At 39.3% G+C, this 26,058-nt stretch overlaps 1 protein-coding gene across 3 annotated transcripts in view; it reads left to right on the forward strand.

Annotated features, from left to right (window-relative positions):
- Positions 1-26,058, forward strand: part of NCKAP5 (NCK associated protein 5) — a 640,533-nt gene that overhangs the window by 487,275 nt on the left and 127,200 nt on the right. For all 3 annotated transcript variants that reach the window (XM_063116607.1, XM_063116609.1, XM_063116608.1), the window contains one exon: positions 8,560-8,679. In XM_063116607.1, coding sequence (XP_062972677.1) covers positions 8,560-8,679 — 120 coding nt within the window. The remainder of the gene's footprint in view (positions 1-8,559; positions 8,680-26,058) is intronic.

The raw sequence follows: 26,058 nt of genomic DNA on the forward strand, positions 1-26,058 counted from the left end.
GCCCGATAGGATTTACCCCCTTTGCAGATCTTTAATAAAATGTGGCCCTGTTTAAACCCAAAGTTCTGTGTGTCGTCTCTTCATTTCTTGCATCTGTCTCGCAATGCACTGCTAGTTGCCATATTGACAGGGGAAATGGTCTGTACAATTTGCTAGTTATTTTGTTCATCCTTAGCCTCACACCAGGATGATGAGAAAGTATCAGCTATGTGCCCCTTTGCTATCATTAGGCTTCTCCTTTTTCTTTTCTATTTTGCTGTTAGCTTTGAGGGCTTTGCATTTTCCCCCCCTGTGTGTTGTGTTGTGTTTAACTTTTGGAATGGTGCCCATGCTTCAGAATTATTTTTCTGCAGAACTTGATCAGCTGCAGTTCTTGATCAGTGGTAAATCAACTCACTGTGGCTGCAGCTACTACTTGACATTTTGTCTGCAGGGTGTTGCCCTGTTAGAGATAGCTGCCCTAGTACCGTGACTGCTATAGCCAGGTTCACTCCTATTATGTGGCGGTGGAAGGGGGGAGGGATGCACCGTCTGAAGAGTCTGTGTGCGCACAGATCAGTGCTCTTGAGGACCCTCTGAGTTAACATTGTTTAGCTGGTAGGCAACATGGGACTAAGAGGACAGAGGCACCCAGAGACCTTTCTCAATGTTCCTCTGCCTGCCGCCTAAAAGCTGATCAAAGCTGTGTGAGAATTCTACCCTGCAGCTCCAATTACTCTGTGAGACCAGTGAGTACAGTAATAGCTGCACAGCCTTCTGTTGTGCTCATGGTTCTTTGGACCAAAAGCTTTTACCCACAACTTTTGGACTCATCAGGAACATAGGAAAAAACGCTTTTTTAAAAAAATCAGTCCACCAGTTCATCTAGCCTACTACACTCTGACGAGCCAGGTCTCAGGATGAGGGCTGCCACATCACCAGCTGCCCCATTGTCGTGCCTGGAAATGCCAGAGATAGAATCTGAGACCTTCTGCATGCACAGTATGTGCTTCGCCACTGACCTACATGTGTCCAATGTAAGGTGGGATGGTGACTGCAAACAAGCTACCCACATCCTGCCTTTTTTTGTCTCCATAGTATGCACTATATGAAACATGCCACGGTATCCGGGGGTAGAGGGATGCATTGCATTTTGTCACCTGACAGAGCCAAACCTGGATAATGTTTCAACATTTTCAAAGGCAGACAAATATATACAATTACTGTTATAGCTTGCAGAGTCATTGCATGTCCATAACTGTAAAGGTCAATGTGTGCTGAACTGTTCAAATGCCTTTTAATCCCATGAAAAGTTCCAAACAATTCAGACTGGAAGTTCAAGCAATCTATAACTGGAAACTGCTACTGATTATTGTATAATATAGCTAGAAAAGCTGGTTTCTATTGCTGGAGTTTTCACTTAAGCATCTTTTTCTAAATTCTCAGTTGAGAATTATTTTATTTATTTATTTATTTAAGATCTTTCATGCCTTTCAGGGCACACTGCCTTCACAAGATGGCTTACAATATTACAAAAACATGTGTGTGTGCATACGTTTAATTACAATTAAATGCACACACACATGCAGCAGCAGCTAATGATTTTTAATCATCAAATGCAGACTAGAATAAATGTGTCTGCAATGTTTTTGTTGTTGTTGTTGTTGTTAAGCTAGCAGTGATGAGCCATACATATCTCCTTGGGGAAGGGAATTCCAAAGGTGTGAGGCCACCATTGAAAAAAAGCTATCTCTAGCATCCGCCAGCCTAATGGTTCTTGCTGGTGGGCCAGAGAGTAGGTCCTCTGACATTGATCTTAATGCTTAGACAGGATTACACAAGTGTAGAATAACATGGTCCCTAGCCATTTAGGGCTTTAAAAACCCAAATCAACACCTTGAATTGGGGCTGGAAACTAACAGGCAGCCAGTGTATGTGAAACAATCAGAATAGAGCATATTACAGTAATATAACCTTCATTACTGTCACTTCTGTAGTCAGTGTTGAGTCCAGGACACTCCCAGACTGCATACCAGACCCTTCAGGGCAGAGTGGCCCTATCTAGCGGCAGATCTAAACCTCCATCCAGATTAGTATATTTCCCAACCTACAGTAGTTCCATCTCATCAGGATTAAGTTTTAGCTTGTTAGCCCTCATCCATTAAAATAAACTGGCCAAGCCTAGGAATACATCAGAAATGTATTCAATTTCTGTTGTCATGTAGCAAAAGAGGCCACAATTATAATTGCCTATATAAACCCGACCAACATTTTGCACTCTAGAAATCTGTATGTGGTGGTACATTTTCTGGTGCGTTGGGTCAATATATAGTCGCCTTGTTTAGAAAACACCATGATTCATTTCTCAAAATAAATAAACAAAAAGCAGACATTGGTGAGGGGAAAGATAATTTTCTTGAGTTATTTGTAACTCCTTCAGGACAGATTTTTTTTTCTATGACAACCTCTTTTGTCAATATCAGAAGACATAAAATCCACAGGTACTAAGGACTCCTTATGAACGGACTAAGAATATAGATTAAAATGTATTTAATAATGTGATTTGCTTAGTATTGATGAAATTTAACAGACGCTAGCCTAGTGCTGAGTAACACTGGCTAATTTTATATCCTGAAGGGGAAACACAAGGAAGCACTCTAAATGTTAATGAATGTTAACTGTTACAGCCCTCCTAATGCCATTTGGACGGAGATCATTTATAAGAAAGGACAGGAAGACAATACTGTACAGTAAATAGGAAATTAGACTCTTCGGGTCAATCACAAATGGCTGCTATACAAATCCAAGTAATAACTGGTAAACAGATAAGTCTTCCACCACACTGCAGTAAGACAGAACAAGTAATGTCACCAAGAGATAACACACCTCAGGGGCATCATGAGATAGAGAGGGAATCTGAAGAGCTCTCAAAGGTTCCAGAAAGAGTAATATTCCACAGTAACACCAACCATGTATATTACACTGTGAATTTGGAATTGCCCCACAAGGAGCAATTTTTTGTTTAAATTAAGGACATCATATAATAATGTAAGGAATGAAGTACTGCACAATCCCGAAGTATATGAAATGGCTGTGGGTCCGCCGAGAGATCATGGCAACATCAACTGGTAGAGCAAAACCTTGAGTGATTTATCAATGTCACTGAATCCTTGAGATCAAATTTATAGTTTGAAATGGGCACTTTGGAGGAGATCACTCCTTATAAGACAAACGGAGTTCCTCCAGTGAGCCCAGCTTTTGGGTAGAAATATAAAGTGAAATATATTAAATTGGGAGTTCTGCCTCAGAGCACAACATTTTTTATTTTCTTTTTGGTTTCCTTCATTTCCACCAGTTACAGTTTTACTTAAGGGGTATCTAAAAACGGAAGGGGGGATATCAGTCCAGCAAATAATCATAAACATGCCCAGAAAATATTTCATGTTTGCCGGTATGTTTTAAGGCAGACATGCCTCTAACTTAATACCATTCAGATTGTAACTGGGATAATTTGAGAGCTTTTACAGCTTGAACCCTATTGCCATTATATTTCATGCTACGGAGATTTTGAAAGTTGTTTTTTTAAAAAATTATAGTTCAGCAGATTCTTCTCACACAGAAACATAATATAAGTAGAGTCCTGCTGAATCACACCAAAGGACCATCTAATCTTGCATCCTGTTTCCCATAGCAGCCAACCAGGTGACCCTGGGAAGCTCACAAACATGGCATGTAGGCAACAGCCTTTGTCGTATGGTTGCTCACATCCAACTGGTACTCAGAAGCGTAATGCCTGAACCTAGAAGGTTGTAGATGGTTTGGAGAATCAGTTTGGTCGGTTGAAATGGTGATATGATACTTTGGCCTTTGCTAGACCTACCTGAAAATCCGGGGGAGAGGAGGGGAGACCTCGCATTGTGAATAATGCGAGTTCTTGCCCTTGTTTACATGTAAGGCGTGACGACCTTGAGAAGAGAGGCGTCGCACCCACCATTTTTTATTATTTTTTAAAGGGCTGGTTGCGCGCGAGTGCTGGAGCAACTAAAGGTAGGTTGTTGTTGTTTTTAAAAAAGATTTCCCCGCTCCCCCTGCCCTAGCCCCAATGGGCTCAGTACTCCTGAGGAGTGCTGCGTCCCGTGAGTGGCTCCCGGGTCTGCGTGAGTAATTGCATGGAGCAGGGAAAAGCCGTGGAAATGGGCCACGTGCTTGCAAAAACGGCCCAAAGTGTAGGGCTTTATCCCAGGGCCTGGGACGGATGATCCCTCTCTGAGCCCGGGATCCCCTGTGTGTCATCTGGACGCACAAGGGTGATCCCGGGTATCAGCCCAGGATAACCGCTGGTCTAGCTAAGGCCATCGTTTGGAAACGTATCATCCAGTTGAATTTATTAGGATGAATTCAGGGGTGGTATGGACTGCATGCGAAGATATACTTAATCTCCCCTCAATCCAACCAAACGTGGGTCAGGAACCATTATAAAAAATGGGTGGGGAAAAAGCTTAAACCCTCCTCTGTCGAAGCTCCACAGTCCCAATATGAATCAGCGCCATGCGCTTGCATGAGAGTAAATAAAAATAGCACACATAGCTCTACAATGTGCGCTCAGAGGAATGTTTAGTTTAGCCCTCATATTATGCAAATATATTACAGTATGATGGGTTTTTAAATCTTTTTGTCAATAACACTAGTGTTGAAGCACTTTGTTCAGTAATTGGGGTATCTAGCAACTTATAGTTTCATCTTTGACTTCAAATAGAAGGGCAGGGAATGTCAAAATGTAGTTTTTTAAAGGAATGGTGCACAGGAGGCATTGCTTGCTCTGTGCTTGGTTTGAATTACTTGTTCTCATGGAGCAGTTACTCCCATTGTGTCTGTGGCTTTCAGTCTTAATTGGGGCAGGGAGCGTTTCAATTACTTGGGTTTTTTTTAGAACCTCATAAGGATTGGCGTTGGTGCTTCTGCTTGGTTAAATAGAACATATATAATGGTTCCCCATAAGAGGTCTGAGATGATTCAGTTATTAACAAGACTTCTGTTTGCAGAATTAAAGGATTTAGGATTTTGCTACACTTCAAATAAAAGATATCATTGCCTCCTTGTCACTTTAGAAGGCAGAGAATATATAACTTGGTTAGCCCTAGGGATACTTTAAATAAAGCACAACCCTCGTAATGCGCTTGGGCAAAATGACTTCTTAGTAGTTCATCCAGCGTTACCTTTGTATTAAAGCTAAACCACAATTTTTCCAGCTATCTCATAACAAAAGTGTCTCATTGTGTTATCTTTCCTTGTCTAGCTTTGGCACAGCAGCACAAGAATAGACAAAAACACTTGGGTTATTTCAGACCACCATTTCCCATCCTGACCCTGCTGCTTCAGAAGGTTTACGTGCTTCAATATATTGTTAATGCTGTCAACAAACAAATATGTAGGAAGCTATAAAACCCCTTTTCCTGCTTTCCTTCTATGCATGCTTCGAAAAATAGATAGTAAGGTAGGCAGTGCAGTTGATCTTATTTTCAAGAGGAACAAATAGTTTTTTAATGTCACATTTAATGGGAATTGATGTATTAGAAGTTTATTTTATTTAAATGTTGCTATGGTTTCCAAGATGGAAAATTCTGCTGAGTCCTCCTAGTTAGATTACATGGTTTCCAGGTACAATAATTTTGTACAATCTCGGTACAATTCACAAGAACTTTTAAGGTTTCATCCTAATTTAATTGTTTTTAAAAGTAAGTCTGCTTAGTATTGTTACATCTTCCAAACTGTTCCACTTTCCAGGAAGTCCACATTATGAGTGAGTTCTCTTTTATTTTAGAAAGCCGCAATTGAGTGTTCTTATGCTTATATTTAGAGTCTTCCTCCTTACCCGCTAGTCTTCTTCTTCTACACTGGCATCCACATGCTTATAAATAGTTTATAGTTTGTACAATTGTTTGTCAGCTACTTATGTATGGCAAAAGGTGAATTACAGTTTCAAAAATTACGGTTGTAATGTATACTCATTAAACTGCATCCTTTATGATACACAGAAGCCTCTAGTTTACCTCATGCACTAAGGAAGCATAGACAAGAGTACCATAATTCATGTTGGCTGCCCAGCAGGGTGTGTGTGTGTGTGTGTGTGTGTGTGTGTGTGTGTGTGTGTTCAAAGAAGTTAACAAAAGATGTGATGAATCAGTTGATCAGTTTTAGTGAGTGCCAGTATTTTAGCATTGTAACATTTTTCTTACATGGTGGAGGGAAGTGTACACTTGTGTATAATGTCATGCATGAACAATGGACGTGTGTCTTTATCCATGAGGTTTCCACACTTGTATATATGAGAGAACAGACATTTACACAGTGTTGTCTATTCTAATCATAGAATCATTGAATAGTAGAGTTGGAAGGGGCCTATAAGGTCATCGAGTCCAACCCCCCCCCCCCGCTCAATGCAGGAATCCACAGGTAGCATCTAACCATCAGGGCTAGTAGCCCATGACAGCCTTCTCCATGAATTTGTCCAATCCCCCTTTAAAGCCATCCAAATTGATGGCCATCACTACATCTTCTGGTAGTGAATTCCATAATTAAACTATGTGGTGTGGCAGGGTAGTTAGTGTGAAGAAGGACTTCCTTTTATTTGTCCAGAATCTCCCACCCATCAGCTTCATGGGATGAGCCCTTTGGGTTCTAGTCTTATGGGAGATGGAGAAAAATGCCTCCCTATCCACATTCGCCACACCATGCCTAATTTTGTACACCTCTATCATGTCTCCCCTTAGCTTCCTTTTTTCCCAAGCCAAACAGTCCCAGATGTTGTAAACTTCCCCCATAGGAGAGATGTTAAGCCTATCCATAACCAGTTCCCCAGTTTTCTCCCGCCACCGCCCCCTGGCCACCCCCCACTCACCGGTAGTCGTCCGTTAGCAGGGCCATGTGGTTGCGCTCCCAGGTGATGGTGGCTTCAGGGACCCCTTGGATGAAGCACTGGAAATGGGCAATGCCTCCCTCCTCTACCGACATGGATTCTGGGTGCATGTGGAACTTGGACAACATAACCTGTAAGCTAGATATGGCCCTTGAATGAACTATGTCTGGCTTTAAGAGGCCTTCCTTAATTTTAATTGTGATCTGGTAAAATGTTTGGCACATAGTTTTCTGATAAGGGAAAGAAACAATGAACTCTGACTCACTTCAGACAATTTGAAGGATTACTAATGAGCTGTGGGTTCATATCCTCTCCCTTCCCTCCTCTGTTTCTGAAACTTTCCTTTTAGTGCAGTTTTGTGTCTCTTTTTACAATTATAAATAGGCTGGCAGGTTCAATATTTGTTGGGACCACAGTGCGTGGAGAGGGGTAACTCAGTATGCTTCCAACAAAATCCCCCTACCCACAAAGCTGAAATTTTCTGCAGGAGGGATACCAGATTCATTAAAAAGCCTGACTTGCTATGGTAGAACTGTTACAATTCCTAAACAACTGTCTGGACAGTAGAGTGGCTTCCACAATACATATCTTCACTAATCCTGACTTAGAACAACCACATTAATACAGCAGCAGCAGACTAGTGACCCCATATCAACACATGCATGAAAATAACTGCTGTCTATTGTACCCACAAAAACGATCAGAGAGGAGGAAAAACAGCTAGGAAAACAGATTCTAATATTTTGTTTACACATCCAATATTAGTGTTCTTATCAATATTTCAGTATCTGCGCACACAGATGGTGCATTACATATAATTTTGTGGGCTATGATTTCACTGGAATATCAGCAGAACCAACATAACTGACTGCAGAAGTTATAAAGGGACACATCAGTAGAGGGGGATGTATATGCTGTCAGTGCTAGTTGATTTATAATGAAGGGGTTGAAATGATGTGTGTAATATACTCGTGTTAAATATAGCTATCCCTGTTGTGCGTAGTTTTTATCTATTTCCACCTGGCATTGGTTGTTTACTTTTCCCACTTCTTGCTTGTGATTGTGATGAAATATGGAGTTGCTTGGCTCATTTTTCTCCAGCACGCAGTACTACATAAGAGTGCTTCTAGAGTGCTGTTGGTTATGCCTCTTATGTGGGGAAATAATAAGGCAGCGTTATAAAAGTTCATTTCTTTTTATGCCTTCTGTTATTCTTATATATGCTGGCGTGATGAAACTCATTAAAACTTTTCTTAGGCACTAGTGTAAGCTACTTCTAGAATAATACCAACAGCATTGGTTGGTGCAGTGGGTTTCGCTGGAAAACCCATCATGCCAGCAAACCATTGGTGTTGCACTTGAGGCTACCTTACACAAGTGCAATGTAATTTTCATTCACACTAGTGATGAATAGGATAATGCCCAGTGGGGCTCAGGTCTGAGAAGACATGTATAAGATTGTACTGATAAGGTAATAAAGAAATATATCTTATATTTGCAATACTATCGTTTTAGAAAATTCTTAGAGATATTTGTGCTGATACTGTTTTTTTCCAAATCTTTCAAGTTTAAAAGCTAGATTTCTCTCAATTGCATTGTACTGTGTATATGTCTTTCTCTTTATATTTATTGTATGTTGATGCCATTTCCCTTTCCTGTTCTAGGATCTGAGGGAGGAATGCTTGAAGTTAAAAACAAGAGTCTTTGACCTGGAACAACAGAACCGAATGTTAAATGTGCTATTCCAACAAAGAATGAAACCAGCGTCTGGCTTACTGTTTCAGGTAGACTTATTCATGAAAAAAAACTTGTAGTTAAATTTTATTACAGTTCATAATCATTGAAATTACATAACTGTTTACAACAATGTCAACAAGCAAAAATGATAGGCACATTTTAACAGAAGAATGTCAGTTAGCTAAATTCTGCTAGATTTGAAATTGAAAATGTATAAATTCTGGAGTCATTTAAGTTGACTCAGTATGAGAGACAGAGAAAATTCACACACACACACACACACACAAAGAGAGAGAGAGAGAGAGAGAGAGAGAGAGAGAGAGAGAGAATTATAGATTGTGAAATTACTTACAAAAAAATGTCCCTTTGGAGTAATAACTAAAAAGAGCAACAAGAAGTATTTGCCATGTTGTAGGAAAATTTTAACCATGTAACTCTGTAATGTGGTTCGATTAAAAAGAGAGCCTAGATTTTTAGATTAACAGAATTAATGTAAATAAATTTACAGAATTTACAGAAGTCACCATTCAATACAATCCTACATGTTTGACAGAAAGATGTGGCAATTTTACCTTTTCCAGAGAAAGACTTATGTGGGGATGCATTTGATCCCATGTCCCTCTAGGCCAGGGGTGTTGAGTCTCAACCCAAGGGCTAAATTCCATTTTGGAGAAGCTCATGCATTCCAGTGGTGGGTGGAGCCAAAGGTAAGAGGGGCAGGGGCAAAAATACCAGTATATATTGACTGGCTGCAGGTGACACTCAACAGGACAAACAACGCAATCTGGGTTTCCCCCACACGTGCTCGTTGCATGGCTGTGATTTCCCTAATTTCTCCTGTCATGTCGCAGGTTGCTGTGCTATCCAAAACTGAAACGTGGCATGATGGGGGTGGCTTCTTCTCCGTTCTGCAACCAGTGTCTTGTGGTAGAGGTTGTGGGGTGCGTAAGAAGCCACCCCAGCCATGTGCTGGGTTTGGACGCCATAGCAACCTGCCATGTGGTACGACTAATTAGGAAAATGCCAGTCGTTCAACTGGCACACATGGGGGCAGGGGAAACAACTCATACTGCTTAGTTTCCCCTGCTCTGAGGGAACCACCACATGACTGGGAATCAGGAAGAAGGAGTTAGAGCTAGGGGAAGGGGCTGTAGCCATGTCTTTTTTCCTAAGTGTAAGCCGCTCTGAGAGCCTTTTTTGGCTGAGGAGCGGGGTATAAGTATGATAAATAATAAATAAATAAATAAATAAATGTGGGGAACCTCAGAGGGCCCTATTAGGACCCCAGGTGGGCCAGATTTGGGGCAGTCCTTCTTGTCCTTCATCTGGCATCATTCTGATATTAAGCGGTGAGATAACTTGAAGTGGCAATGTATTTGAACCTTACTGCGCTGACTGTGTGTCATATCCGACATCTGGAATACCCCCCTCATAGAAACTCACCTGGCTCCAACTTTGATGGCTTATCAGTGTCGGGCAAATTCTTTATTACTGGCACATGTGTTCCAAAATGTTTAATAGATAGATTTAATGCTGTTGTTTTAACTCTACTGGGTTTTATTAATATTATGGCTGCTTTTGTATAGTCTTTGAGGTTTAGTATATTTCCTGGAAACAGATGTGGCAAATCTTTGCCTGTTTTCAGAGGTATTTAAAAAAAAAAGCTCATATCTAAACAAAAATAATGTTTTGAAAAGTACAGTTCTCATTTTTCATCTTCAAAGCAAAGTTTGTGATCATTTAGTTGTTCTTCAATAAAGAAGTTGAGGACATAATTTCCATTGTTATTTCTAAAAACGATGACACAAACGATTAGAGTCCTTGGGTTTCATAGATACATAAATACTCTTCTCTCATGGTCTTTCCCCTCCACTCCTTTGTGTTCCACATACAGATCAAAAGGGAAAACTATTATTCCAGATTTAGTCAATTTTATGCTGGGGAAGGTTTCCATAACTATGTTCAAAAGGCTTTACGATAAAACTATTATTAAAAATTACAGTGTCATGAATTTTGGGGGGAAATATATACAAACAGAGAAAAAGCGAAGTAGCTGCAATATCCTGGAGCCTGATAATATTGAAAAAGAAATGTTCATGTTTATCTTGGGGATTTGATTATGCAGATTGGTACATTAATTCCTTGGCGCTAAAAAATTTGACGCATCCATTTCTGGCAGCGGATGTCACACAAGGGAAATATAATTCCCATCATGAGAAGATTAAGTAAACCAAAGGCTGACCCCAAAGGGCCAAGCTTTCCGAAAACAGAGCATTTCAGCCTCGCTGCTCACTGTGTGTATCCCCAGCAAAACTCATTTTGATCTGGCATTGCCACAATCCAGCAATCTGATCTGGTTGTACGAACGCCAATGAATGACTACACGGAGTTAGCTTTCACCTGTGCTGCTGCTGTTTTGATTATCAGTTTTTAAATTTAGTTGGGAGGGGGGGTTAAATGATGCTATAGTTTTTCAATTGTTCCTCTCCCCCCCCCCCAATATTGTATACCAAAGTAGGACAAAGAGGCAGCTAATAATTTTTTAAATTTTATATATACCATTTATTATTGGCACTATTTCTTTGAAATCAATGGAAACGTCTGCCCGGAAAAGAATCATTGCATATGAATGTGCATGGACTTGATCAGGACAATGATGTTTAGCATGTTTTTTCAGGTGCTTTTGAGACTTTTTATGTCAGCCTTCCCCCACATGTTGCCCTCCAGATGTTTTGGACTTCAACTTCCATTAGCCCTATCCAGCATGGCCAATGCTTAGGAATTCTGGGAATTCTCTTTCATACGATCTGGAGGGAACCCCATTGGGGAAGGCTGCTTTAAATGTTTCCCCACCTGCTCCATGTAGACATGGGTGAGTTCTCCAAAACTCTCTTTGATTTTGCTGGGAATTTTCCATGGACCCAGAAAACTCGCCACCATATCCTTCCCTTCCTTTAAGTTGACTGTGGTGTGGGAACAGCAGCAAAGATTAGTGGTGTGATAACGAGAGCAAGGGGTTTCCCCCTTCCCTTCTTCCTCTTTTTATCACCAAGGGCATTGAAAGAATAACTGGAAGTTGTTGAAGAACTATAGCTCCCATCGTCCCCTGCATCCCACTCCAGTGTTAACTTGTATAACCTGGCCCCCGAAGTTATCTTTCAAGCTTGAGCTTAGAATACTTTCCTGCCACCTCTAACTGCATGGCAGCTACTTATAACATTGGCTTATAGCATGTCAGTTCGCATAACATTTGTGAGAAGGATCACATTGGTCTTTTGCATGGAACTGAGCCACCCACCCTCAAATAGCCAATTCTGTGGTAAGGAATAATCCAAACTGTAGTTGGTCATTTAATCACCAGGTATGGTGGAGCTGTTTACAGAAAAGCATTACCTAAAAAGTTAGTTCAAGACTCCTAAATTTTCAAATAAAGTGGACCGCCTCATAGAGGCAACATAATTGTACATTTTAAATCTACCCCAATGAAGATCTCACAATTATTACTCTGAGCTGTGGGATTTTGGTTTTGCTATTCAGGTTCTGAAATAGGAACTCATGTAGGATCAATATAGAAAGATTTTTTTATTCGGACTTATTGTTCTATGTTTTGCATGTTGATATAAAAACCCAGTAGGTTAAAAATAATAATACACATTCAGCAAACTGCCTGTATAAATGTCTTAGTTGAACAGTCTCCAGTGGGACTTGTTCTATCCTTTCACACAGATATTGATATTTGAAAATCATTCTGAAATATTTGGATGTGAAAATTAGTTGTATGAGTTATCTATTGCTGTTCTTTTCTCTGGAGCATTAAAACTGGCCTTTAATTTAGGCTTTTCTCTAAGCTTAGTTGCCAGGATCCAAAGACCCATGGAATTTGTTCTATAAAGCTCACATCATTTTGTTTTGAATCTGAATTTTGTATGGACTTTTGCTCTGAGGTTATTTATTTGTTTTTTCATGACACCATAGGTAATTTCTATATTTTGGCATTATCTTCTAGAGCATTTAGAGACATGATTATGTTTAAGGCAGTGTATTTAAATGGAAGCAGCTAACAATGTAGCAGTAAGGGGTAAATTGTCTCCATGGCATTATTATATATCGCAACACTTCTAGGGCAATTAATTGTTCAACACCTGACAAAATAAGATGGAGTGGGTAGTGCTATAGTATGACCTCAGATTCAGATATCATTAAACATTACAAGAGGTTGAAAGATAAAGAATTATGTTGGCTTCTATCAGCTTTAATATATCAAAATCAGGTTTTATTTAAAAATACCTTTGGGGAGAAGATGAAATACTCAGAAGTGGATAAGCATGGGCCTGTACTACAGGCCAGCAATTGGTCCACTCTTCACACAATATATTTTCCTTTGATACAACAAGCCCCAGCCTTCCTCAGACCAGCCTAAGAAGAATACAAGAACATAAGAAGAGCCATGCTGGATCAGAACATCTAGTTTATTTATTTATTTATTTATTTATTTATTACACTTATATACCGCCCCCATAGCCAGGGCTCTCTGGGCGGTTCACACAGAGCATACTATGCTAGCATACTATTCACACAGTGGCTAAGCAACTGCTCATGGGAAACCCACAAGGAGATGAGTGCAACGCTATCCTCCCACCCATGTTTCCCAGCAACTGGTGTACATAGGTATACTGCCTCTGATATTGGTGATAGCACATAGCCATCAGGACTAGTAGCCATTGATAGCCTTATCCTCCATGAATTTCTCCAGTTCCCTTTTAAAGTCATCCAAATTGGTGGCCATCACTACATCTTGTGGCAGTGAATGCCATTAACTATGTGAAGAAGTACTAGCTTTTATCTGTCCTGAATCTCCTACCAATCAGCTTCAAGAAATGACCCCGGGTTCTAGTATTATGGGAGAGGGAGAAAAATGTCTCCTTATCCACATTCTTCACACCATGCATACTTTTGTGCACATCTATCATGTCTCCCCTTACTCGCCTCTTTTCTAGATAAACAGATAAACAGTATTTATCTTTTATATTTGTCAATGATTGCATCTTTCAAGTTCTTTAGGTGAGATGCACTGATATCCTTAAACATCTTGACTATAACCTCCAATTCACCCTACAGCCATAGGGGGAAAGATCCAATAGATACTATTTATGTGCCATATTTTGTTCAAGAAAAACTGATGTTCTACAGCTGTCTTGTACCACATGGAAAATAAAGGGAATCTTATATTAGTTAGATTCTTTCAGTTCTCCACTATTTTTAAAACAACTAAAACAACAACAACAACAACATTACTTTTTGCCAGAAATTGATCATCAGACAGATAACGAACAGTAATATGAACAGAAAAAGGATGGCTTGTTTGGTAAAGTCAATCTCTCAGAAAACAGAATGACTTTTTGCACAGAATAAATGATAAACTGTGACCTACTTGAACTGAATGCAACCCAGCAGTTAGATATTAGAAATTCAATAAAATTGCAATTTTGCCTGCCTGCCTGAGACTCTCAAAATGGAAAAGGTGCCAAATACCAGGGAGGCCTGTGTACAAATGGCGAGCTATATTGAGCTTGGTGAGTAACTTTTCAGTTCTCACATTTACGATGTATTTTGTAACCATTGAAAGCTGCTTATTAAATGGGGAAAATGCAGATAGTATTCACCATTTTTGGCTAACCTCCCTGATGAGCTGGTGCTAAGAACATCTGACCCCTCTACCCTTCAGTGTCAGAGGCAGAAGACTGATATAACCTATAGAGAACTCCAAAGTGCCATGAACATGATGCAAATATACTTAAGCTGTACAGGTGAGCTTCCTGTTTCATTTAGCTTCAAGGTATTTTGTTAAATTTCCCACTGATGGCACAAAGGGAAGAGCCTGCCGTGAGAAAGAGGGACATTATGATTGACAATTTGAACTAACATTGATTTGCTCATATGCTGGTCTGTGCCACTGTGAAGATGGGATGGCAGCTTTGGACTCTCTTTCAATGTTTGCCTTTTCCCTGAAAGGCAAACATTGCCTTTCTCTTTGCATTCACAAGTCCTTTTTACCTTTTCCCCAACCATCTTTAGTAGGCACAAATTATTAGTTCTGTCGTTTGTCAACAAAGGTTTCACTCATTTTTTCCCTGTAAAATGTCAATTGTAGATGCACATCTTTAAGTACAGTTCATAAATAAAACTTCATCGCTAAGGAATGGGAAAAAGGCTTCTCAACTGCATAGTAACATGAGTACCACCTGCCTCCAAATTAGATGTTCAAACAAGGATCCTTTAGAAAATATACATTTACTACATATAGAAATTAGCACTGATAACTTGCTTAAGTATATCCCCCGCAAAAAACCCAGAGCACATAATTAATAAATCCACTTTATTCTAAATAAAGTGGATCTAAAGTATGTGGTATTCCTTAAACTCTTATTACATGCATCACAGTAGAAGAACCCTGCAGTTATTCAAACTCAGTAATCTGAATGCCATTATTTTCAGGTGTGCAGCTCAATCCTACCCTAGGCTGCATCTAATACTGTATGCATATAATATTACATTATCCACAGTATCATGTGAAAGACCTGGCAAACAGAGAAATCCAGTCAGAGGTTCTAATCTTACTTATATACAAGCCATATCAATCAATCAACTAACCTTTTCACTGAGATATCTCAGCCATAACAATTGGTCAGTCTCCTCTCTGTCGGTCTCCCCACCACCACCCCTTTAGTAAGTACGTAAAATAAAAGCAAGAATAAAATACCCTTCCTAAAACCATATCTTTCCACAGTTATAAGGTAGCACGGTTACTGGAAGCTCAGGTGCTCCAGTAGCCTTTGGGGTTGGGGTCAAAGAGGCAAAGAATTCCTGTCAGCTGCTGCTGTTCCTTCACAACAGGAGGCAGGGCTGGATCCAGAAATGAGGGACCCATTTTATACTAAAAGGAAGAAAAACACCTCTCTCTTTTTGTCCCTAATCATAAGCCAAGAGCCTTTGTGATATTTTAAGGGAGTCAGTTTTCACGAGCTGCTAGTCTGCTACCAATACAATGCTGAAGAAAAGGCCACCAGTGATAAATCAAAAGAGAGAAACTGTCTTGAGGCAAAACGTAAACGGTCTTTAGTGAAATATTTATGAATAATTTTGAAACAGGAATTGCCATCTATTGTGACAGCTGTGGGGAAAAGAAGAAGTGTCTGGGCCTGAAAAATGAAGATAGATGTTCAGTGTGGATTCTGGAAAACAGAACAGCTGCGTGTAGTGACAGGAGTAGGATTGCATTGCTTTTTGCAGAGTGAATCTATATTCCTATAACTGAAGTGAGCCATAGAATCCATTGTTTTATGTATCACCATGACTATTTTCTAAATTCCAGTCTGTCATAGGATTGCAAATGCATCATAAGATCTCATTTATCAATAATACTTGTCAGAGTATTAATTGACTAGCCCCATAGGTCAGATCTCTGGAGTTCTTCTGGTTTTATTGGGCGTCCTCTTTAATGTACATTCATATTTGCATTTTTGTAAGTTGGACAACGTGAAATGGGCTTGTGAATGTAAGTTCATTAAATATTCCATTTTAGAAAATAATTTAAAGTATATTCCAACCTGATCGAGGAAACTGTATAGTTCTTCCCTTTGGAGTTTCAGCCACTTGAGAGAGCTTGTAATTAAGAGGAGGATGTTAGAATTGTGTGCTCATACCACTGTAGAGATTTTTTAGGAAAGAAAAACACACACCCCTTTCTCTATAAAGAAAATAACCTCCTATAGAAACTGTTTCATGCTCCCTGTTACATTCGGTGGCTACTTACAAACAAAAATAGGACGATAAGACTCTTAATCTCTCTGAAGCTTTAATTAAAATTCACAAAAACTCTTGCCCCATTCCAGATGTTCATGAACATGACATGCAAGAAATGAGGTCCCCTTATTTCTTTAGAGTTTTGGCCAAAAAGACTAAATAAGGCACTGTTTGTATAGTACGTATAATTGGAGCATATGTGTGTCGAATTTCAGGTTTCTGGATGATACAGAAGTATTCTTTACCATTTTAATAAACCAATGAACAAGCCCCATGCATCTATCTATCTATCTATCTATGAATGATAATTGAAATACTAGTAAAAGTAGCTATTAGACCTATTTTTGAAATCAATTCTAAACTAAAGCAAATCAGCTCCAATACAGCTCCTAGTCATGGTTTAGAACAGTGTTTATGAGTGATTGTTTTTGAATGAATATGGGTAGGGATGTGCATTCCATTGAATACAATGCAATGAATATAGCTGCCATCTACACTTGTGTGTGTATTTGGATAAACTTCCAGTTTATACCTACAGTTCCTGGTCTGGCATGTGATACAGACATGGAAGTCTTCCTCTGCATGCAATTTTCCTTAGGACTGGGTTAAAAGTCCACTTTTGAAATACTATCTAATTGAAACCTTTTGCAGAGCATGGGAAATATGTATAATCTATTAAAAAAAACTGTTTTATTTTTGTGTCTGACTACTCATACTACCTTTTATTTAAAGAGAATTGTCTATTTCAACATGAGGGCTCCTTGGCATTTCATCCAGAATATAACTATAAGATGCCATCTTCTCATGTAAATCCTTCCGTAAATGGTCAAGGAGTAAGCAAAAGTTGTTAAAAGGAAGTCTGTTTTTTAGGTCTACATTTCATAAAAAGTCTTTTGTGTTTTCCGTTGTTTTGGTAGCCAGTTACAAACCATTTCTTCATCCTTTGAGAATATGGTGCTGACTTAGCTCTTTAAATCTAGGGGGGAAAGGTTTTAATGAAATGAAAAGCAGTGGGTTTACCTGTGTGCTATGTGTTTCTCTCTTTTTGCCTTGTTCAGGTTCACATAAAGTCCACAGAAACAGCTGCATTGAAACCTTTCTAATAAATACAACCTAGAAAGTTAAATGATTTATCATCATTGGTTTTATGGCAAGGACAGAATCAAAGATTTAATAGAGGTAGTAAATATATTGCAGTTGGTGCCTTTTTTTCTTATGGTGCAATTATTCCACTTTTTCATTATACAGCATCTATATTTAGGCCCAGGCCTTTTTCTCCCCCCCCCCCCTTTTTTTTTTTTTTTTTTGTAAAATTGAGCAATCTTATTTTGTCAGGTCCAGGATAGTAAAAATGGGTTTGGTTTTGAAAATAGGAATCATTTCACTGTAATCACAGCAGATAAAATGCTAGCTATGTGAGTAACATATAAAAGTGTGTTTCTGTTTCTTTGGATCAGCCTTAGTCCCTTGGTTGAAATTATGCAGCAGGTAAAGTAATAGCCACTGCAGGACTTCTCTTAAATATAATATGAATAAGCAACAGGTGTGCAAGATAATTGTTTTCTCATCATGGTGCATATTTCACACTCCATAACTCCCAAATGAAATACCAAAAAGAATGCATAAAATTAAATGATTCAAAGATTTAGAGGTTTTTTGCTCTTTATGATAAAGCTGAAATTTGAAGCAGGCTTGACTTGCACCCATTGTTATTAAAATAGGGTGATGTATAAGATTTGTTCTAACTGTTTGAATGGAGCTTCAAATTTAAATATAGGATGACAGCTCGTATAATTATAGATGGCTGTATTTGTATGAGGCTGCAGTAGCTGCAGCTGTCTTGATTCCAGGAGATGAGAGAGAAAATGTGGGTCTGTTAATGTATTTTATGGGACCCAACATCTGTTGGTAGATGAGACAAGCTTTCATGCTCTTCTTTAGTTTCATGCTCATCCATAACTAGATGTTGACCCTATTAAAAATACTGCTGGACCCATCTTGCATCTCCATTGTACATGTGTAATATATGTGTTTGGTGCTAATGGTTTTAATTGCTTGTAGCAATACTACAGGAAACGAGTCAAAGATAATCGCTGGAAAGTTTGCTTACATTTATGCATGCTTCCTTCTAATGGAACCATTTTATATAACCAAGTGGTAGAATTTTGGAACATAAGGCAGCATTAAACTGTATCTCTGTTACCTGAAAATGCCCATAAAGACTGTAGCGAATGACATTTTAAGGCATTGCTAGGCACTGAATCATCAACGTATTGTACACCTTGGCAGATGAATTGCACGGTGCTTTAACATGCTGGATTTTCAAAAACAAAACAAACAAAACCATTTTTGCGCGCCATCTTTTTGTATTAGATTCTACAAATGGGCTTCCTTACTCCCATGTGAACTTATCTGTTACGGTGCTTTGTTAATGGATAGAACTTGGGTCCTACGCCAAAAGCTGTGACACTATTGACTGAAATCTCTGCTGACTTTGCTGAGGATGTGAAATACTGTACTGCAAGATAAAATCAACACAAATGCTCTGTGTAACCAAAGAGTCCATCAGTGCTTTGACTCGTACATTTCCACTGGGTCTTCATTCTTGATAAGTCCAAGCTGGAAGGCAGCATTAACCTTCATTGTTAAACCTTGGCAACATGATATTGACAGACTTAACAGAGTGTATTTTTAGCAGGGTAGTGTTTGGGCATTCATATTCATTTCTGTCTCTGAACTTGAGCAAGCCATGTTTCATTAGTCACTCACCTATGTCAGGACACAAGGAGAAGTGGTGATTTGTCTGTGTCTTGCACAGGAGTACAAGGGCATCATGAACATTATGAATTAAACTCTACCTCCCTAGGTTTTGAAGTATGGAATCCAGAGGGCCAGGGCAATAATGTCTCGCATTAATAACGATAGTACTTCTTAATGAGTCACAAACACATTTCCATTCTCATTTAACCTTTCTTTGCTATGAGTTTTTTGAGTTCTGCACTTTCAGATTTGACTGGAATTGGATTAGACTTGACTGGAATTGTAAAACAAAAATGTACATAGGCCTCACTTTTATACATGTGTGCAGCCTGGTTCTAAGCATGTTTACTTTGATGTACATCCTGCTGATGTCATTAGTAATAACTCACAAGTAGGCTAGCATATACTTGAAGCCTTACTTCTCAGTACACTCCACAGAACACAATGGGACTTACCTCTAAGTAAACATGCTTAGTAACCAGCTGACTTCTCAAGGTCCTGTGTATGATAGACTCTTGTTCAAACTGATCCTTTGTAAAAACAAGACAAACATACAAAACCCAAGCTTTTTTTAAAAAAAATCTCCATGTCATGATGTGTAGATGTAACAATAGTTTCAAATGTTTATGAGAGGTTATAGCCTGTTCCCTGTGAAGTCTCACCTGCCTTTCGTATGTGTTAATTTACTTTGCTTTCAGATGCAAAGAATTGAGTTCCTAAGTAATTGGAAATGTTTGTCAAAGACTGTTTTGGCAGAGAGAGACAAGAGGAAAGAGAAGGCAAGAGGTTAGGCTTAGGTGATCAATAAGGTTTTGTATTGAGGAACTAATTACACATTACATGCAATCATGTATAACTGGGTGCCTAGAGTTTATTTAAATGCAAACTGTCTCCAGTGGAGAAATGGCAGAAGAGGAAGGGGCTGCTTAACTCTTTCCACATCCACCAATTATCTGCTCCAAATCAGCCCCAAGTGGCTTTAATCTCTGCAAAATTCCTATTACTTTCCTCTAAATTCTTCCCTGAAGTGTCTTTATATTGGGGTTCAATTATATGCATTTCTGTAGTAACTTGTGGTTCGCCCCTGAGGTGAGAAGTAGTTGCCAGGGAAGAGGAAGATCAAATTATGTACGAAGGACATTAAAAGTTTGACCTTTGGCTACTAGAAACCATTCAAATTCCCCAATAAATACTGCCTTACAACCTTTTGGACATATTCCAGTGCAACTATGCTATATATTCAGCTGAAAAAGAGACACTTTCCTATTCTTCCTACCAAAACATTCTATGTGATTGGAATTGTTGCATACTGTTTTACCAACAAAACTGCATCAGAGTTACTACCTTACCTAATATTTGTGGAGACGTTATACTCTGAGATTAGTAGAAAATGTTGTCACTGTTGACAAGCTTCTCCCTGCTGTCAGCAGCCATTTACTATTTCACCTTTGAAAGTTCATATTACTAAAATTCAAAAATAATCCCCAAAAATAAGTCCCTCTATTTCTGACTCAAGTCTTCTTGTGTTTGTGGAGCTGTAGATAAAACAGAACCAACCACACAAAAGAGGCAGATATCAGCAGTATTTGAGAATCTAGAGGTTTGCAGATACCCTCTGCAAAAATCCTTTGGGAAAAACATGATAAGGTAGAGAGAAAGAGAGGCACTTTAAAAAAAAAGGGGGGGGGTTTAAAATGAAACATCTCATAGGCTGGATAGGTCATTTGCTATTTCACACTGAGGAACTATTTTTAAATGTCCCCAGGGATGTAAGGGAGATTTGCCCATAGCAATCAATGGACAAGTCCAAGATTTTAATGTAGATGCTGTTGGGCTATTGACCTATCCAACTCCCAAGAACCAAAATGGGGAAAAAATTCTTCAGATAAGCCACTAATGACTGTGCATGACTGTTGGAGAAATCAGAGGGGAGAGGACGAATGGAATAGGGTGGATGGAACCCTGAACATTTTGTTGCACAGGTCAGCCCCTTAAGTCTCTCTCGTTTTCCAAAGGTGCATTTGTATTTACTGTAGGCATGTTAACTCTGGTTGTCTTGAGAGGAAACTTTGTGACAAGAAATGAATAAATATGTTCATGTCTCTGGTGAAATACCAAATAAATTTAGAAAACAGTGCACCATAAGAATCCAAAGTGTTGTGTCTTGCATTTTGTTAATGGCCTGATTCCAATTTTTCTATAAAGGTTTCCTTGCTGTTTCTCTGTGCTTAGATTTCACAGTGTTCCAGTAACATTTGAAGGGAAGAATCCCATGAGAAGTACCCACACCAGCATCCCCCACCCAGTTTGCCATTGCTTGTGTAGGGGTGCCCACATGATCTTAGCACTGTCACATTATTCTGTTTCCATAGCTCCTGCAGTTTTAACTGTTGTGATGAGGAGGGAATTTTACCAGGTGCTGCATGCATACAAATGACACCTGCTGAAATTTCCCTTTCAATACAACTGTTAAAGATACAGGAGCCCTGTCCTCCTTTCCATATGGTCACCCTACATTAATGGATCTTTCTTGCCTATATGGTGCCATCTCTCTTCTTCCTTTGTGAAATTTATTTATTTATTTATTTATTTATTTATTTATTTATTTATTTATTTATTACATATTTATACCACCCAATAGCCGAGGCTCTCTGGGCGGTTCACAAAAATTAAAACCATTAAAAACATAATAAAATACCCAACAATCTAAAAACCCAAATACAAAATACAATATAAAAAGCAAAATGGAAGCCCCCTTGTGAAATTGAAATTATATTGAAAATTCCTTGGGCCCAGGGCTTGTTTTCTACTGATGGTACTATATAAAAATAATAATAAATGGAGAAAGCACATTTTTCTAGTAACTTATGAAAGAGGCAATAGTGTATTGTTATCCAGCTTAATAATGCCACCATCTGTTTGCAACTCCTTTTAATAAAGTTGTGGCCTAAGCCATTGCTGATTGTTTTCTTCCATGCAGATGCCCTTAAATAATAGCATAGCTGGATTCAAAAAGCAACATATGTTTCATCTTGATTATATTACAACAATTAGGTCTATTTTCTATAGTTTGAAGGAAAAAAACCCATTCCATTTCATAATTCCCCCTCCCCTATTTTAATATTTTGGAATTTTTGGAAAGGAGGGAGAATTTCTTATTCTCTCCAAAATAAATTATTTTTGAACACTTTTTAATAAAAGTACATTCACAGGAACCTTTACAAAAATTGAATACTGTAAAAACTATTTTACTAGTTCAGGAATCAATACATTTTTGTACAGTCCTAGAGGAGGCATGCATATATATTCAAAAGTTATTCTGGCTTTGAAACGAGTAATGAGCCCATTTTGTCGTAATCTTGATCTTGCTGTGCCTCTCCTTTCATACCTGATAGTTCAGTGATATACAGAAAGTACCTTTCAAAATGCAAAAGATCAGAGGAAAAAAGGAAATATGGCTTGTTCAACATTAACCTTGACAAATTCATGTTCTTGTCATGTAAATGAATGAACCTTTCCAGCGCCTGGCATTCTGGACCTTGAGAAACAGCAGTCAGAAAATGGAGTTTATCTCCCTTGATTTTTAATAGAGGTAAATGAATGATTCCAAATAAAATAAAATAAAAAACCCAACCAAGCAGGATTCTGTATAGAATACAGAGTATGGCATGTTCTTGGGACATTGGTTTATTGCTGCTGAACTTGCTGGAAGTTACTTTCTTCTATTGTAACATATTGATCCATCTTTTTCTAGCCTTGACTCTCCTACAGGCAAGAGGTTAAAGTCAGATAATAGTATTAATTTTCCAGACATCTGCACATGTTTTAATAGCCTTTAGAAGGCTTGAAATGGTTTCTGTTTGACCACCACAGGGCTAAAATGCCGTTAAGGCCTGGATTGTAGCAATACATTACAATCACAGCCACATAGTTCAATCTGGCAATAAAAAACTAATTTATTTTATTGGAGGTTTAAATTAATGTGATGAACTTCTCTCTCAGCAGGGACCTGTACACCATCCTTGCAAAAGTAAATCTCCTGTGTGTGCATAACATCTTCTTTATACAAGACATAATAACTGCAACAGGGCTCACACTAGCCGTATTGAGGCATTAGGAAAGTGTATGTGTAGGACAGCTGCAGGACTGGCATTGAGCAGGAACATCTGAAGATAAGATTGTAATTGAGTTCAGCTGGACAGGTTTACATTCCGCCCCGTGATTGGAATCTTGCACAATCAGGGTTCCTAATCGCGGAGAGGACCATAAGCGTGTTCAGACAAACATGATTGCAGTCCCTCTTCATACCTACCTGCTCCATGTGGGAACATTAAGGATGGAGGAGTTAAGGCCGGTATACATAGCCCCTCTATGTAGACATTTTCTTATTGCCTAGGTAGGGGCATAGTGTACATGTGGATGTACATGCATATGAAGGGGTGTGCGTATGTGTCTGTCTGTTTGAATATCTAGAGCTTTAGATATTCACCCTGAATGCTCAGGGTGACAACAATATCAAATTTGACAAAGAAGAATAATAATAATAATAATAATAATAATAATAATAATAATAATGGAAATATGGTATTAGAGTTAGACTAGCCTAATACTGGCTAAAGCCCAATCGTTAACAATCAGGCCAAATAAAGATGACTCATAGTACTTTCAGGAAATGTTCAGACTCAGACTTTGGTGTATCTCCACGGAAAGGGAGTGTGGTTTATCTCCAGAGAAAGGGAGTGCCACACTATCACTAACTATAAATTAGTGGTAGAGGACCACCCCACACCCCCTCTCTGGAAATAATATTGGAGACCTCATTTTGCAAAACGTTTCACAATTAGTAAGATACCTGGGACTTGAATTGGGTCTATAACAGATTAGACTCTATTGCAGCACGTGAGGTGAGCCTCCAGGGAGGCAGGGAGGCTCATGTTGGGTATTGTGTTAGCCTTCACACATCTATGGGTGCTCCTGCAAGCATAAGCATTAGTGTCCATAGATATTAGGAACCTTGTGAACTTAATTTCTTATACTTTCCAGAATGAATGGACGCTGCTGTGCAGGGTCACAGCAGCATCCATTAATACTGCAACACCTAATGCAGCACTTGATATAAAATCTTCCTGCTGCTTCAGTACGTTGGAGGGTGGGGAGTAATGGGGAAGCTACATATTGGAAATTGCAGTTGTGGATTTAGTTAGGGACTGGCCCAGACTCTGGAGAGCTATGAGAGCAATTTTAATTGAAATCTGATGAGATTCCTAAAGATATCAGGAATCCACTGTCAGAGTGTCTTTTGTTTTTAGGATTCTGTACCATCACAATAAAAAAAGCTTGTCTTCACATTACAGTATTATAAACCTGCCATTCAGGTGTTGATCTTGGTTGATCTTCAGATTGCAGTCGGACATAGAAAATAAGTGGTCTCTAAATTATGCAGTGCCCAAGATGTTTACAGACAATAAAGTGTTCTGACTAGAACGTTGGAGCTTGGGTTTCATGCCAACTTCAAATTCCCATTTATTCATAAAACTCAGTGTGTATTGAGTAGTTACCATCTCTTGGTTATAATCCACATCATATGTTGTTGTGCCTGTAAAATAGTCTGGTATATGCTGCTCTAAGGTCCTCAGAAGATGGGTGGTATACAGGCTTAGACAGATAGATGTAGGTGAAATCCTTTGCTAATTCACAGCAACAAAACATCTCTCCATATGCACATGCATTTTATATACTGTTCCATCTTGGTATGCATGTATCTTGCTTTGGCTAGGACATACTCAGTGATAAGTCAAATAAAGGGGGAAATCTTCATTTGACAGGTCAAAAAGACATAGGTTGAGCAGAGTAGTATCACAACAGTAAAAGAGCATTTCTATGTAATAGTATAACTGACTGTCAGTAAACAAGGAATTTGCAAAAGAACACTATTATCAGGCAAGAGGGATAGATCCAAGAGACAGATCTGAGGAACAGCCAAGGTCCAAACACATCTGATAAGCAGTCAGATACAAACTGCCCGGAGAGCTTTGAATTTGGGTGATACAGAAAATAAATAAAACAGTCCAAGAAGTATAGCCAGGTAAGAGCCCAAAGGTCAGCAATTCACAGGGCATGTCTAGATGAGGGTTTATCCAGGGGATCACCTCGGGATCATCCCTGTGTGTCCACATGATCATCATCCCTCCCTTTCCCCAGGATAACCAGGACGGCTTTAATCCCGACTTTTCCCACAGTCTTGGGATTGTCCCAAGAACACGGGACGTGTGGGTGGTCGTCCTGGTTTCTTCCTGGCTCCTCGCGAGTAAACACGAGGAGCCAGGAACCCGGTACAGGGCACGGAGCTTCTCAGGAACTCCATACCCATTGTGGGTGGGAGGGGGGAGCAGAATTTTTTTAAAAAAACAACAACAACCAACCTTTATCGCAGGAGTGCTCGTGCACTCTTTTTTGATAAAAACAAAAAACAAAATGGCGGGTGCGACATCCTGTTCCTCCCAGGACATTGCGCGCTGTGTGTGGACTGAGGGGAGGATATCGCGATCACGAGATCCTCCCCTTCCTAGGTCTAGACATGCCCACAGAGCAAGGCCAGAATAACAAGAGTAAAGGCCACTGGGGCTGGTAGAAACACATTCCAGTAACAAGCAGACTGAAACTGAAGGTTTATGTAACCTGAGGTCCCAGAGCTCCACCCAGGGCTCAGCTGCAGTTCATCACAAGACCTCTGGTAAAAGTCCTACTGTTGGGGACAGCCTTGTTCATGAGGAGTCCTTAATTGTAAATGGACACTTCGTCCTCCCAGGGGTTCCTCTGGTCTGCCTTTTGAGACAATGATGTTCTCAGGGGATAGGGGTGAT

The sequence above is a fragment of the Elgaria multicarinata genome, chromosome 2, assembly GCF_023053635.1.
Source record: "Elgaria multicarinata webbii isolate HBS135686 ecotype San Diego chromosome 2, rElgMul1.1.pri, whole genome shotgun sequence".
In the NCBI taxonomy this organism is placed as follows: Eukaryota; Metazoa; Chordata; class Lepidosauria; order Squamata; family Anguidae; genus Elgaria; species Elgaria multicarinata.